Source organism: Halichoerus grypus, chromosome 9, assembly GCF_964656455.1.
Source record: "Halichoerus grypus chromosome 9, mHalGry1.hap1.1, whole genome shotgun sequence".
NCBI lineage: Eukaryota > Metazoa > Chordata > Mammalia > Carnivora > Phocidae > Halichoerus > Halichoerus grypus.
Window position 1 is genome coordinate 121,787,619 of NC_135720.1, and position 13,608 is coordinate 121,801,226.

The window sequence follows — 13,608 nt, forward strand, 5'->3', positions numbered from 1 at the left end:
CTGTTTGAAAGCAGGATGCGTTCAACGGAGCATAACCGGAAGGCAGAAGGGAAAGGCAGATCCCATGGAAATGCCATATGCTAGGCAGTCGGGTCAGAGGAGGGTTCCTGGGGCTGCCAAGAGGAACATGGAGAAGGGGGACAACCCTAAGTCAGAAAAACAAAAATCAAAAAACATAAGCTGTTTGTTCACTTTTCAGTTTGGACAGATTATTCCCTAGGGTGAGAAGAGAACACATTTCCTAAGTAACAATGAGACCAGAGTGCTTGGGGCCAGCCCTGAGGCGGCGGGGAATAAAAAGGAGCCATACCTTTAGACACCAAACATCCTAAATCCAGGAGTAGAGTAATACACTTTATTTAATTAAAATAGATTAAAAAACAGACTGTGTAAAAGAATTAGGATTCTCAATAATTTACTATTATTTACATTAGCAAATGTTGGTCGTTAGTAGACCCCATGAGGAGATAAGCACACAGAACCCAGACCTGCCTGCCCACCCCCCCCCACCAAGGGGCAAAGGGGGACTTGGCCAGTGCTTTCCTGCTGGTCTCCCTGCCCCCCCACCCGCCGCAGGTGCATATGGCAATGACGTCACTGAGAGCTTGGTAAACAGCAGGAGAGGTGAACTTCCCACAGCCCGGGGTGGTTACAGCATGGCTACCCCACTGAAGGGCTTTAGAGATGCTGGCAGGCCAGGCAGGAACTCTTTTCTCTGGAGGAGAATCAGTACTGCTCAGTCCCCGCTCACGGGCACCTGATCGGCAATGATTTGCCCTGTCTCTGTAGCCAACCCTCGCCGTCCACAAGGAAACTTCTGTAAAGAGCCCCTTTGGCTGACACCAGACCCACAGCTTCTGGAGAGAAGATGAAAAAGAGAAATGAAAGCCACACATCCGGGTTCCCAGGGAAATCCTGGATTACCTCACATTCCCTGCCCGTGTCGTCCAGACCGAGGCAACTCCTCACCACCTCCCAGGCCATGTTGTGCGCGCTTGTCGTGTGAGGGAATGGTGGGGAGCTAGGGGTGGCCGGGCGGCCGTGGGGGGCCCCTGCACCAGGGGAAAGCCCCGCTGCTCCAGGGGCAGGACACCCGGGCCTCCTGGGCACTGTCACTGAGGAGATACCCCCTGACCCAGGCCTGGGGCAGCAGGGGGGCCCCTGCAGCCGGGGCAGAACCAGCAGTCAAGGGCCCGGGGAAGGTGGGGGCCCACCAGAGACTCAGTCCAAAATGTCCGTCTCGAAGGGGACCAGGTGGTAATAGGATAGGTTGGTGACATAAGCTGCTGGGTCATCACCATCCTCCAGCTCTGAGGTAAATTCACCGCCATTCTCAAACCTGAAAAGGGAAGTTCAGAGGTGAGGCTGAGGTTGGCTCACTGACCACCGCCCCCCACCAGGCCCACTGAAGTGGAGAAAGAAAGGGCAGAAGGTCATTGGCAAGAGGGCGCTTAGGGGTCAGTGCCAAACACTATGGAAGGGCTTTCCACAAGGCTCCTCATGAGGCACGGGCTCATCGGACCAACGGGCACGGCCTTCTCAATGCAGGTTTAGGAAGAGTGGGAAGAAGCATGGTTACAAATCAATGAGGCAAAATGGACCCTTCTCTAAAGAGCGTGACAGCTCTGGTTGTTACTGCCTTAGACACTGCTATCCCTATTCGGGAACCAACATTTATTGAGGCATTCATTCATTCACTCGTTCACAGAGCGATTCTTTTTCTCTGTCCAGGGATCACTCTGTGTCGAGCTCTGGGGACATGGCAGGAAGCAAGGCAGGGAGCCAGTCCATGGGGACCGGAGCCCACCCCGTGTGGGGCCCCCACAGACAACAGCACAGATGAGTGGGAAAAGCCACGGTGGTCACAAGCTCACAACCCAACCACATCCGGGGGACATGTGAGCCGGTGACTTTGGGACCTAGAGCAGCCATCCAGAGAGGATCTGGGTGGGGGGCTGGGGGAAGTCGTGGAGGGAGGGTTCCTTCTAGAGGGGGTGGTATATTCAATGTGGGGGCTTCCACGGGGGAGGGCAGGCAGGAAGTGCTCCAAACATAAGGCGACTAATGCCTTCCTGATAGGGATTCCCCCACGAATTGAAACCATTTCCACTCCCCCGTCTAACCCAGACATGGCCTCCTAAGCTAGAAAACAAGGCTCCAGATTTTTAAAACGGAGAAACAAGTGCCTGAAGGACATTCTCCCCAGGAAGGGACAAGAGATGCTGCTTGTGCTTTCTCCATTTTCCTCAACTAAGGATCAGTCCCCACAAAGCGGGGGCAGGGTGGAGGCGGGCAGAGGCTCGTTCGCTGCTCTCCGGGGCTCTCCCTGGAGGAGGGGGCCCGTGGAGCCCACAGCACACTGTGTGTCCCTGCACTGATTCCTGGCACTTGAGGGCCTCACTAGCTAGGACAGTTAGTTGGAGGAGCTCCACTCTACCTGGAAGGGTTGGGTGTGACCAGGAAGCACATAACTGAGACGGGAGCCGCAAGGGGGGCAAAGAAAAGGCCCAGCCCCCCCACGCAGAGCGCCCCTTGCAGTGTCCCACTGATTCTGACCATGGGGCTCACTTCCTCTCAGTCTAAGCTGGAAGTTAAACGAGGAGGAGGTTTGAAATCAGCTCGAAAAGGCCGAGGAGGCAGGTTGTCCTCTATCTCCACAGTGAAGGGTGTGTGGGGGGATGCGCGGGGCCTCCCCTCATCGGCCGCAGGGGCAGGGGCAGGGCCGCCTCCTCCCCCCCACACTTGCCGGCCCTGGTAGCCGAGGCTGCCAAGGAAGAGATCCAGCTGCGCACCGACACAAGTGTGCGCAGCCTTCCAGGCAGCAGGTCTCACGGAGGTAAGACCACCTCTCCGACTTTATTCCAGGACGTGGTCCCTTCCCGGAAACCAGCATTGGAAAGAATTAAAAGAGGACTCTTAGACGTAGACAAAGGGGAGGGACAGGGCCAAGATGCAGGCCTGCCCAGTTTCCTACCCTTCCTCCACCTCCTGCCCTCAGATCAGATGACCCTGAGAACCCAGGGAGGGAGGGGAAGCTGGAACACTGGGGAAAGTGAGTCACCAGGCCGAGTCCAGTGGCCTCGTCAGTCCCCAGTGGCCCTCAGCAGGCCTGGCAAATAGCTCTGCTCCGAACCTGTGAGGACAGAGTTGGGGACTCGCCTCAGCCCTGGGTGGGTTTCCTGGGAGCCCGGCAACCACGCCAGCCAACCAGGATCATCACCAGGCAGAGGCCCCTGCAGGCCCACTGACTCACACCCCGCTCCTAGTGCAGTGGGGTCTGCGCCTGGGTTCTGGGACCTCCCTGCCCCAGAAACGTGGACACCGCCTGCTTGGATGCACGACACAGGTCCTAATGGCAGGCTTGACAGCGCTGAGTTCACAGTGTTGGGGCCAAACGGTCACCCTCAGGTACCACCGAGGACGGCTGCGGCAGGGAGGCAAAGCCTTGTGTCTCAAATGTCATCTCTCTGTGACCTCCCGTCCCCATCGTCAACCCCCATCACCTGCCTGACAGCCCCGTGGAGTGTTAAAACAGACTGCTCCCGAGAGACAGCCAGTGGTCGACCATCAGCTCAGCCGCGCTGCCCTACGTCAGCCACCCAGAGAAAACCCTGGCAAGCCCGCGTCAGGAATTCCCTCTCAACGCTCCCCTGAGCCGTTCAGAAGCCGCCGTTTCTTTGTTAAGCCTTTCTGGGATCACAGAGGCTTTTCTTGCTCGGTTTCCTGCCAGCCAGGCGTCCTGGAGCCAGGGGGCCCCATGTTAAGGGTGTGTCATCCCTGCCCGTGCCAACCCGAGGGGTCACGTTACTACCCTTGCTTCCTCTCCGTGTGCTTCTCACAGTTCAACTTACTTGTCAAATCTGGCCAGGTGCAGGAAGGCCTCTGAGGCCTCCTAACGACAGAAAAGCCCCCCCCGGGGGATACTGTGGAGCCAGAGCTGGTGATGAGGGAGGGTCTCCGTCTGTCCCTCGTCCACCAAGACAACCCCTCACCAGAAGCTCCTCCCATGAAGCTAAAGGACCTCTCCTTCTGGTCACACACTTAATACATAGCAATCTCATAGCCCCTCGGTGCCAGCCCTGTGCTGTCATGGAGGACCCCCGGCTCGTGAACGATTGAGCTATCTATAGACACACACCGTGGGTAGGATGTCATGTGGTGTCACAGCAAGGCATGCAAAGGGACAAGGGCCTTTCAGAGAAGGGCCACCCCCGGCAGCTTCACCAGCATGTCCTCTTACACAAGCATTTCATGACATCTCCATGGTGAGGGATCCTTGTGCCATCCACCCAAGAGACATCTGAGAAACTGAGAAAGTGGGAGGTGCTGGCCAGGGCCGGTTCCATGGGCCTGTCGGGGCTCCCACTGTGCTTGATCAAAGAGCAAGGGTCCAGCGGAGGTGGCTCCAGCCGCCTGCAGGAGCTCAGGGACATCCTGGGCCTGGGTGTGTCTCCGCACAGGAGTCTGTCCTAGTGCGTGTTTATTTGCAGCTCAGTGGGTGGGGTAGGATGTGGGACTCCAAGGCCCCTGGATCCCGGAGCACACTGCTCACGGGCCCACAGGGAGACTCTGAGCACCCAGCACTGCCTGTGAGGACTCCTGGGCCAGGGGGGCTCCCATTTACCATCTGAGACCTTGACAGTGACCCTGGGAGGGCCTCAGGGGCCCCACTCTGAAGAGAAGAGAAGCCAGGAGAGGTGAAATGACTGCCTGAAGCTCACATAACCAGGGGGAGCCGTAGGGTTGACCTTGACAGTCAACAGAAGCCAAGTTGAGATGTCCCCTCAAGCTGCCTCCCAGTAAGTCCCAAGGACATGACCCAGAAATGCACCAGGGATGAAGGAGGCTGTGCCTCGAGGGGACCCCAGGTGTCGGGCTTTCCTAGAGCACTTACCACTTACCATGCTTAAAAGTTCTGCTATTAGAGGAGGGACACGGAAGGCGGTGGTGTCTTTGGCTGTCCCATCTTCACTCATCAGACACATCCTCCCTCCCCTCAGCGGCCCAGCAGGGCTAGGCTCCAGCCCATGAGCCCTAGAGAGGTCACCTCAGAGTCCGGAGAACCTCCAGACCTGTGATGTGACACCATACAGGTGACACGTCTCCCCATCCCAGGAGACCAGGCCCTTGGGGCGAGGAGGCTTATGGCCACCATACCTCCTCAGGGCCCAGCACAGACCGGACCCTGAAGGCTGGCCCTCGATGCCCCCTCACAGCCAGCACCTTGGTCAAAGGAACTTTGTCCCCACAAGGTTTATGAAACAAGCTCTCACTGCCTCTAGAAAAGGCAAACACTTTAAATAAGTATCCAAATACAGGTAGGATGGCTCAACGTCTCTGGCCACATCTGCTTCCTCTATGGGCCGTGAACCCCAGCCTCTGGCACCAGCTGACGGTTCAGGGATCCCTTCTATAAAACTATATTCAAATCAGTCTACTTACAAATGCTCTGTCGGATCCACACCCAGGTGTTGGTCTTTTCCGTTTGGTATACTGTGGTCAATAACGATGGTTTCCGTATTTGCTAAGCAAAATCCATTGGATCTCATGATTTCTGAAAAATGAAAGCAATGAAATAAATATGCAGGAGGGGCCAGATTTTGAAGTTTTGGGCTTATATCAATCTCCCTACTTTCCTCTCCATCTACTGCCCCAAATTCTCCCCCACACTCCAAGAGAATGCTCTACACCCCAGAGACCCATCCTGGAACTCTGCCACACAGACAGGAGCCGATGCCAACTTCCACAGAAACCACACCTGAGGACCCTGTGCAAGCCAAGGGGCACATCCCTCCTTCCAGAAAGATGCTCTGAATTGTACCAGCACCCTCCCCAAAAGCCTTCCCCATTGGTTTACAGCTGGGGTAGAGAGAGTACTGAGCTCACTTCTATCCATCTGGGTTTGGGTCTGGGTCCATCACACCGCCATGAGGCTTTGCACAGGTACCCCATCTTCCCTGTGCCTGAGATGGGGATGACGCTGTCTACTGCCCTGGGTCGCTGTGAGGGTCAGCTGAGATCAGTATGCATTTTAAACCAAATGGGCAACTTCATTTTTTTCCTTTATATTAGTTCTCTACACAAATTGATTTTTTTTACCTCTACACACAAATTTTGGTAATTTAAAAAGGCCAACAAAGTAGTCTACGATGGCCTTATGGGGTGAGCCTCCGAGGGTGGAGGCCTGGTGCTTACCCAGCACTGGGAGAGGAGAGGACAGGCATGCCTAGATGTGCATCAGCTGACACAGCCCAGGCTGGGCGCCTGGACACCGAAGCTCAGCCCAGCCATGAGCTCCAGGGTCTTGGGACTCAGTATCCACAGCTGGAGAATTTCAGAATAGTACTGGATGATCTCCAAGGATCCCTTCAACTCTAAACTCCCAGGAACTACCGGGTTCCATCAAGCCATCTGGTCCATTTAAGTATAAAGAGTCAATGTGGCTTGACTGACTTCTCATATCTGGTGTAGCTTTTATTTACATTTCCCCGGGGAATGTGTTTCTGTCACTTCTGTAGATTACATACGCTCCAAGAACTGATCTGGTGGCCACTGCCAGTTCTCCTTGGTGTTGGAGTTCTCCAGCCCTCTGGGAGGCTGCCTGAGCCCCTAACCTCAGCTCTTAGTCAGCTAAGCGCCAAGTTCACGGCTCTTGTCTGTCCTCAACTCAGGTCCTCTCCTTACCTCATCTGAAAAAAACATGCTTAAAATCGACTGAATTTCTGGGGCATTCTCAAATCCAAAGGTTTATCATCTTCCCATTCAGAGCCTCACACACAGAAACACACAGCTCGAAATAGCTTTCCTCTCCTACTGGCCCAGCACAGGTAACAAAAACATTCCTCACTGTCCGCGGTCTCCCTGGGCATCTGCCACAGTCGTTTGGGGGATTGTTTTCTTTTATTTTCTTTCTTACATCTCATCATAATTTAGAATTTTTTTTATTCCCATGCATGGATTTGCTTTTCTCATAAGTATAACTGTAACTTCCTATTTCTTTTTAATCTTTCCAGATACCTGGTTCTCAGTTCTTTGAATTTCTCTCCATGCGAAGAGAATTAGGGAAACAACACAAAAACGAACAAAGAAAAAGAGAAGATTTCCTCCTCAGCCCCACAGGAATAAAACGACACTTCATCAATCAGATTTGCCAAGTAATTGCTACCATCTCCCCTTGACTTTCTGCAGAAGTGACAGCTCATGGTTCTTTGGTCTTTTGAAACACCAGCCCCCTTAGTCACACTCTGCGTGACATCAGCACATTGCCCTTCCCTGCCGTTCCCTGCCCACCCCGCCCCTCTGGGTTGAAGCCCACATGCCCTCCCTGTGCAAGGACAAGCATGGAGAGCCTGAAGTCATGAGAAGGAGCACCAAGATCCTGTGAAAAGTTAGTGCTTGGAACCTCCGGGATCGACATTTCTACCTGCCAGAAGATGTTTACCCAAGTCTGAGTGAGACTCTGAAGAGGACTACATTGTAACAAGAAAGATTAAGATTCCCTCGCCTCTCAAATCAAAATGTACCCAGCACAGATCCACTTTCTTTATTGCTTTTCACTAACTCTGACTCAAATGTGTCTGTCTCAGAAGCACATCCAACCTCAGCCAGCTGACAGCCCCCAGCCCTTTCTGCCACCCTTCTGCTAAGGGAGTTTAGAGGGGGAAATCCTAAAGTGAAAGCAACAAAACATGTCAGTGCAACAAAACATTTCTGACTGTGACGAAGAGTGACCTTGCAGAGGAACTTTCGAACTTCCTAATCTTTCTTAAATGTGAAATTTGGAGCTCTAAAGAAATGAAGTCCTTACCAGCCCCCACAAAACAGATTTGTAACAAATCACTCCTTAACTCCCCCTGCAAAGAAACCTCTGTACACAGTCATGTGGTTTAATGGTTTGCAAAGCAAGCTGTAAACTCCAGTTCTGCTACTCATGCCTGGGGAGCAGGTCACTGCCTGCTCACTTTCTTCATCTGTAAAATGGGCATACTGGTACCCATCCTTAAAGCACAGGTGTAGAAGAAATGAGACGATGTTTATAAAGAATCTAATAAATGTGGGGGCCTGGGTAAGTGGTAGTGGTGACTATCATTACTGCTAATGTCTTCATATCTGTTGTGTCATGCAAATAAACAGAACCAAAGAAAGTGTTATGATTACAGAACAGTGCTCACATCTGAAGCCCATCTCCAAACATGCATAAAATGTGAACATCTTAGAAGTCGGCTTAGTCCCAATAGCAAAAAGCACTGGCCAGTGTAATTACTTTAATCCCATACGTGACTGATTCCATGAAACAGTTCACTTTCAAGCGACTTTTCTGCATTCGTATTTTTTTCACATGAAGAGTTCTGCTTTGCCATTTCTTAATTTTCTATTTTGAGCTAATTTTAAGTTACAGAAAAGTTACAAAAACAGTATAGAGTTCTCATGTATCCTTCACCAGCTTCTCCTGATGTTAACATTTCGCGTAACTATGGTGCAATGATCAAAGCTGGACTTAACTAGACACCTCCCTTACTGGAGTGTCCCCGGCTTTTCCACCAATGTCCCTTTCTTCTGTTCCAGACCCAGCCCAGGATCCTCTGTTGGGGATCCTTGTGTTGCTGTGTCCTAGTTTTGTGCAACCTCTCACATTACCTCCGTCTCTCCTCATCTCCCATGAAAGTAACACTTCGGGAGGGGCTGGTGAGTTATTTTATCGATGGTCCCTCAGTTTGTCTGATGCTTTCATGCTCTGACTGATGTGGAGCTTTCCAGGCAGGAATCCTGCAGAGTGACCCCGCCTCCCCTCCCTGCATCCTGTCAGGGGGTGTGATGGCAACAGGCCTTGTTCCTGGGCTGTCCATCAGGATCACTTGCATAAGAAGTTTCTGCCAGGTTCACTCTTTCTTTGCAGTGAATAAATATCTTGGGGGAGATGCATTGAGACTGTGCAAATTCTGTTTCTCCTCAAATTTTTCCCACTCATCTTAGCATCCACCAATGGATATTTCTTGCAACAATTACCGTTGACCTTGAACAACACAGGTTTGAAATGCATGGGTCCACTTAACATGTGGTTTGTTTTATTTTGTTGGAAAAATACAGTACAGTACTATAAATGTATTTTCTCTTCCTTAGGTTTTCTTAATAACATTTTCTTTTCTCTAGCTTACTTGTGTAAGAATATTTAATACATATAACATGCAAAGTATATGTTAATCAACTGATAATGTTATCAGTAAGGCTTGACGTCAACAGTTTTGGGGGTGTCAAAGTTATACATGGATTTTCAACTGTGCAGGGGGTCAGAGCCCTTAACCCCTGCACTGTTCAAGGGTCAACAGTATGACTGTGGTGTGTACCCGGTGATGATTTGTCTTATTTTTTTGGCTGTAGCCATGTTCTCATCTGCCCCATAGGCCATCATTCCTCCAGTTCGGTAATTCCTATGTTCTTCTTTTTCTGCGGACATTAGCTCAGTCCTGAAAGCATTCACGGTGTAGCTTCTCTCCATCCAAATCCTCTCTCCCATTATATTTTCAGTGGAGTCCAGCAATCAAACAAAACCCAAAGCACCGTCTTTTTATTAACTGGCAAACTGGACTAACCTTGTACGGCGAAAATTAAGGTTGAGATTGTACAGATGCTTGGTTAATGAAATACAAAATTAGAATTCATTTCCAGGCCCCCGCCCCCCAAACCTGAATAATTAGATTTTTGCGGCTTATGGAGATTAGTCCAAGTAGCCAGATCACGGGTGGGGTTTATGCTTCCTTTTAAGCACAGACACAACCACCATGTAGAAAACTCTATTTAAGCTTTTCTGATTCCAAAAACATTTAGATTCACGTGGGAGGAAGACTGTTTAAAGCTGTACTGGCCCAAAGCATCCCCGAGGAGGCCACCGTGTCTCCCACTGCCCTGCTGCGGCCCGGGACATGGCTAGCGCCTGGCGCCATCTAGCGGAGCCCCGGCCCCTAAGCCATCTCCACGGCTGTGTGCTTGAGCCTCTGTGCACGCCTGGCTGTAAAGAAAAGCCCCAGACAGCCTAGGTCAGCGCCTGTCCCCCATGGTGCCACCTCCCTACGTGCCACATCAACAGTATACAAGGCATTAAGAAATCGGAGAGGAAAGGAGGAGGAAGGGTGGGGTGAGCCGCAGGGCAGAGGCAGTCAGGAATGAGTGGAATTTAGCAGGACAGGATGGATGGGTGGGGTTTGTGCGAACAGAGGGAAGATGGGAGCCCACAGCAGAGCAAAGCCCCACCGAGGGGAGGCTGAGGGTCTGGACCAAAGGGTTCTATGGTGACAGCACCAAAAAGCTAGAGTGAGCCAGACTCCGGCATGCTGGAAGGACTAGGCACTTGGCCTTCATCGTAAGTGTAAGGTTTTGAGAAAATGAACGAGCCCAGGAAGTCAGAGTTCCAGGATGACCGACCTCAGTATTCAGGGTCTGTCCTGGGGCAGGGGAGGCTGGGAGAGAGAGAAAGAGAGAGAGAGAGAGAGAGAGAGAGAGAGAGAGAGACCTGTGGATATTCCCAGGTGTGGTCATGCTGCCCAGAGCCTGAAGCTTCGAGCCTGGGGGGCCCCGAAGCCACAAACACCCACATAGGAGAACAAGACTGAAGAACACGGCTCGCCCATGTGTAGACTAGTTCTTCAAAGGGATGTTAGTGCTACTGTAAATAAAGGTGTCATTGAAAAGTATTTTTGAATTTACCGTAGTTCATTGTCTTAATATATTTCTTTTCTCACTCAGGGAATAACGAAAGTATATCTCACATCCCGGGGGGACACCCGGTTATCGTCTGCATATCTACACACTAATTTACGGTGAGAAACACTTGCTCAGACAGACTGAGGGCTGGCTAGTCCTGGAGCAGAGATGGGGAGGTTGGGACGCTTCCACGGGAGAAGCCCCAGACTTGGTGCCCAATCGATCGGAGCAGATGAACAGGATGAAGGCCCCAGGAGACAGAATCTTAGCTCTGGAAGGGTGGGAGAGGCTTCTCCCAGCCTGCCAACCCTGCGAGGGATGCCTCTGACAGGCCCCCTGGCCTTTGCAGGGAGGCATGAGGCTTTCCGAAACAGACTTGGAATAGATATTTCCAGACTCCATTTTTGGTTGGAGCTCTGGTTGTTTGAAAGTGGTCTGTACTGAGCCAATCACTGCAGTTACCCCCCCCCCCCCACAGCAGTGTCCCTGCAAGCTAAAACCTGTCCTCAGTCCTCACAAAAAGACCCAGAGAATGGGGGTAAAGCCTCACATGGGAGACTACAATTATCCCTGTTAAATTTCACCTCATTATTTTCAGCCCTTTAGGATAAACGTGGGTCATGCGTTTATCTCTGTCACAGGTAAAAATAGGACAGCAGACAGAGGGCTGGGAGTGTTCCCAGGTTGCTGGCCTCCAGGAATTAATGAGAAGCAACTCCACGCAGCCCGAGTCTGTCCCTCTCGTGCTTGGGGCCTTCGGGGTCAACAGGAAGCAAGTGTCCAGCTCCTGGCCCTGAAAGAGTTCTGGTGCTCTTTGCTCTCCTATTGGCTCAAAACAGAAAGAAAGAAAGCAAAACGGAGACACAGTGCTGGGACTCTTCTGCTCGAGACAAAAGAAGAGAGACTTGCCCAGGCTCTAGGTGACAGCACATAAAACCCACCAGGAGTGACAATTGGTGTCCCAGAACCCTCGCTGTGCCCTTTAAGACTGGGGTCCATAGACACCCAAGCAGGATAAATGACTGCCATTTCTCCTATGAAGAAGGTTCTGGATACTAGGTGCCAGTTAAGGAGGGATGCCCAAACACCCCTGCTCTTCTTCCTAAGAACACACAGGAAGCTATGCTGGATAGACATCAAAAGTAGCAGATCCCAACAAACCTAGGCCTGCCAGCCATCCTGCACACACACAGCCATGTCCTAATGCAATTTCCATTCAGGTCCCCGAACTTGCCCACCCTCTCCACCCATCCCCCACACACAATTAGGAATCTCATCCCTGCTGTGGCACACAGCTCAGTAAGGACACTTTTCTACCGAAGACATCCGCCACCACCATCCCAATTTGTCCTCTGTCTCCCCATCACTGTGAACCCCCAATGCCTTCTTGGGAGACAGCTCTGGGCTCAGATGCACTCTCATCTCCTGACTGTTCTTCATCAACTTCTGGGGTCTTCCTCCTGCGTTGCTCCTTCTGCTCTCCTCCCTCCTCGATTTGGAAACAGAATGCTGGACGCAGAATCCCTCTTCCTCTCCTTCCTTCAGATCAATATCTTCTGCAGGATCTCCCCTTGCGCCAAGCTCTATCTCCTCTTACAGCTGCCTTTCCTCCCTTTCCACCAGCCACACTCCTGCATGACCCCACTCACATGCCACCTCTTTGGCCCAACCAAGCTGACTGTCCATTGCCTGGGGGAGCCCCGTGTCTAAGACTCTGGGATGGAGCTCTCTTCCCCACAAATGCACAGTAGCCTTCACCAAAACAGTAATGCAAAAATAAAAGTCTAGTGCTCTAACAACACGTGCAACCCAGATCCAGAAAGCTACCAAACAGGGAGAAGTCCCAGCATTCCGCACCCCCCCCTTCCATTCACCCCATAGGTGAGCCGGCCGGCAGCTCCTCTCAGCTGACATTCGCTCTTACTGCTGCTGACATTCGCCTCTTTGGTGCTCGAAGGCGTGGTCGGGTGTCAACGCTATTGACATCTAAACTGTGTGCTCCCCTTTCTGTCCTGGGTGCCCTAAAACCAAATTCACTGCCACATTATGTGAACGATCTTATTTCAGCAGGCTAGACTCCTGATTGCAGTCGTTCACTTCCCAATGCCTCATTAATGTGTTCATCATGACACTGTTTCTTAAGAAAGTTCCAATTGATATACCGAGTTACTCCCTTTGGATATTGGAGAAGTGTAAACTGTAGGTCGGTGGGCGGAAAACACTGTTTCATGAAAATCAGGTAACAGCCTCCACCCACTCTTATCATTCTTTTGGATCCTCTTTCTGGATCCCAAGGGTAGAAGGTGTGCCCAGTGAACTGGGAGGGCTTCCGGAAAACCACGGCCATCCACGGCAGGACCTGGCCTCCCCACGCCTTCCCTGTAGCTCTTACCTGATATTTTCACCGGACTCTGAAAGCTGGGTTGAATTTTATGTACGTTGTCATTTTTTAACACCTGATCCAAAGGAGATCTTTCAAAGAAGGTGAGCACAACTTCTGACCTGGAATACTGAGAATAAGTGCGTTAATGACTAAACTTGAATCCTCCCTGGAGGTGACCTCGTGTGAGGCGAACGCCCCTGCACTGTTCAGATACTCGGCAGGACAGTGTGGCTCAGGGGGGCCACACTGATGAGGCTGCAGTCATGGCCCACGTTTCACTTACTAATGTTGCCACGTGGCAAAGATGCAAGGCCCCAGGGACAGACAGGATGGGGTGAATGGAAGCAATGGTGAGATTTTCTGAGCCCTTGGTATATGCCAGGGTTTTGCACACTTGTCCCTTCACCATTTGATAAACTATGAGTGTACTGACTTTCCCCATTTGCAGAGGAGGAAATGGACCCCACGGGAGTGAAGTGGGCCCCAAGTCCACCCAGGGTCTTAACCACCACTCCACACAAAGCTTG

General features: G+C 51.7%; 1 protein-coding gene across 4 annotated transcripts in view; it reads right to left on the bottom strand.

The window, feature by feature from the left end:
* Nucleotides 1-341: 341 nt before the first annotated feature.
* PXDC1 (PX domain containing 1) overlaps nt 342-13,608 on the bottom strand; it is a 28,825-nt gene continuing 15,558 nt past the window's right edge. The window contains exons 3-6 of one of the 4 annotated variants that reach the window (XM_036081484.2): nt 13,091-13,208; nt 5,443-5,554; nt 1,215-1,339; nt 342-854 (exon numbers count right to left, since the gene is read on the bottom strand). In XM_036081484.2, coding sequence (XP_035937377.1) covers nt 1,222-1,339; nt 5,443-5,554; nt 13,091-13,208 — 348 coding nt within the window. In that variant the 3' untranslated portion in view covers nt 342-854; nt 1,215-1,221. Of the gene's footprint in view, nt 1,340-5,442; nt 5,555-13,090; nt 13,209-13,608 lie in introns of all 4 variants that reach the window. The other 3 variants (XM_036081483.2, XM_078055639.1, XM_036081482.2) reach the window with 3 other exon arrangements.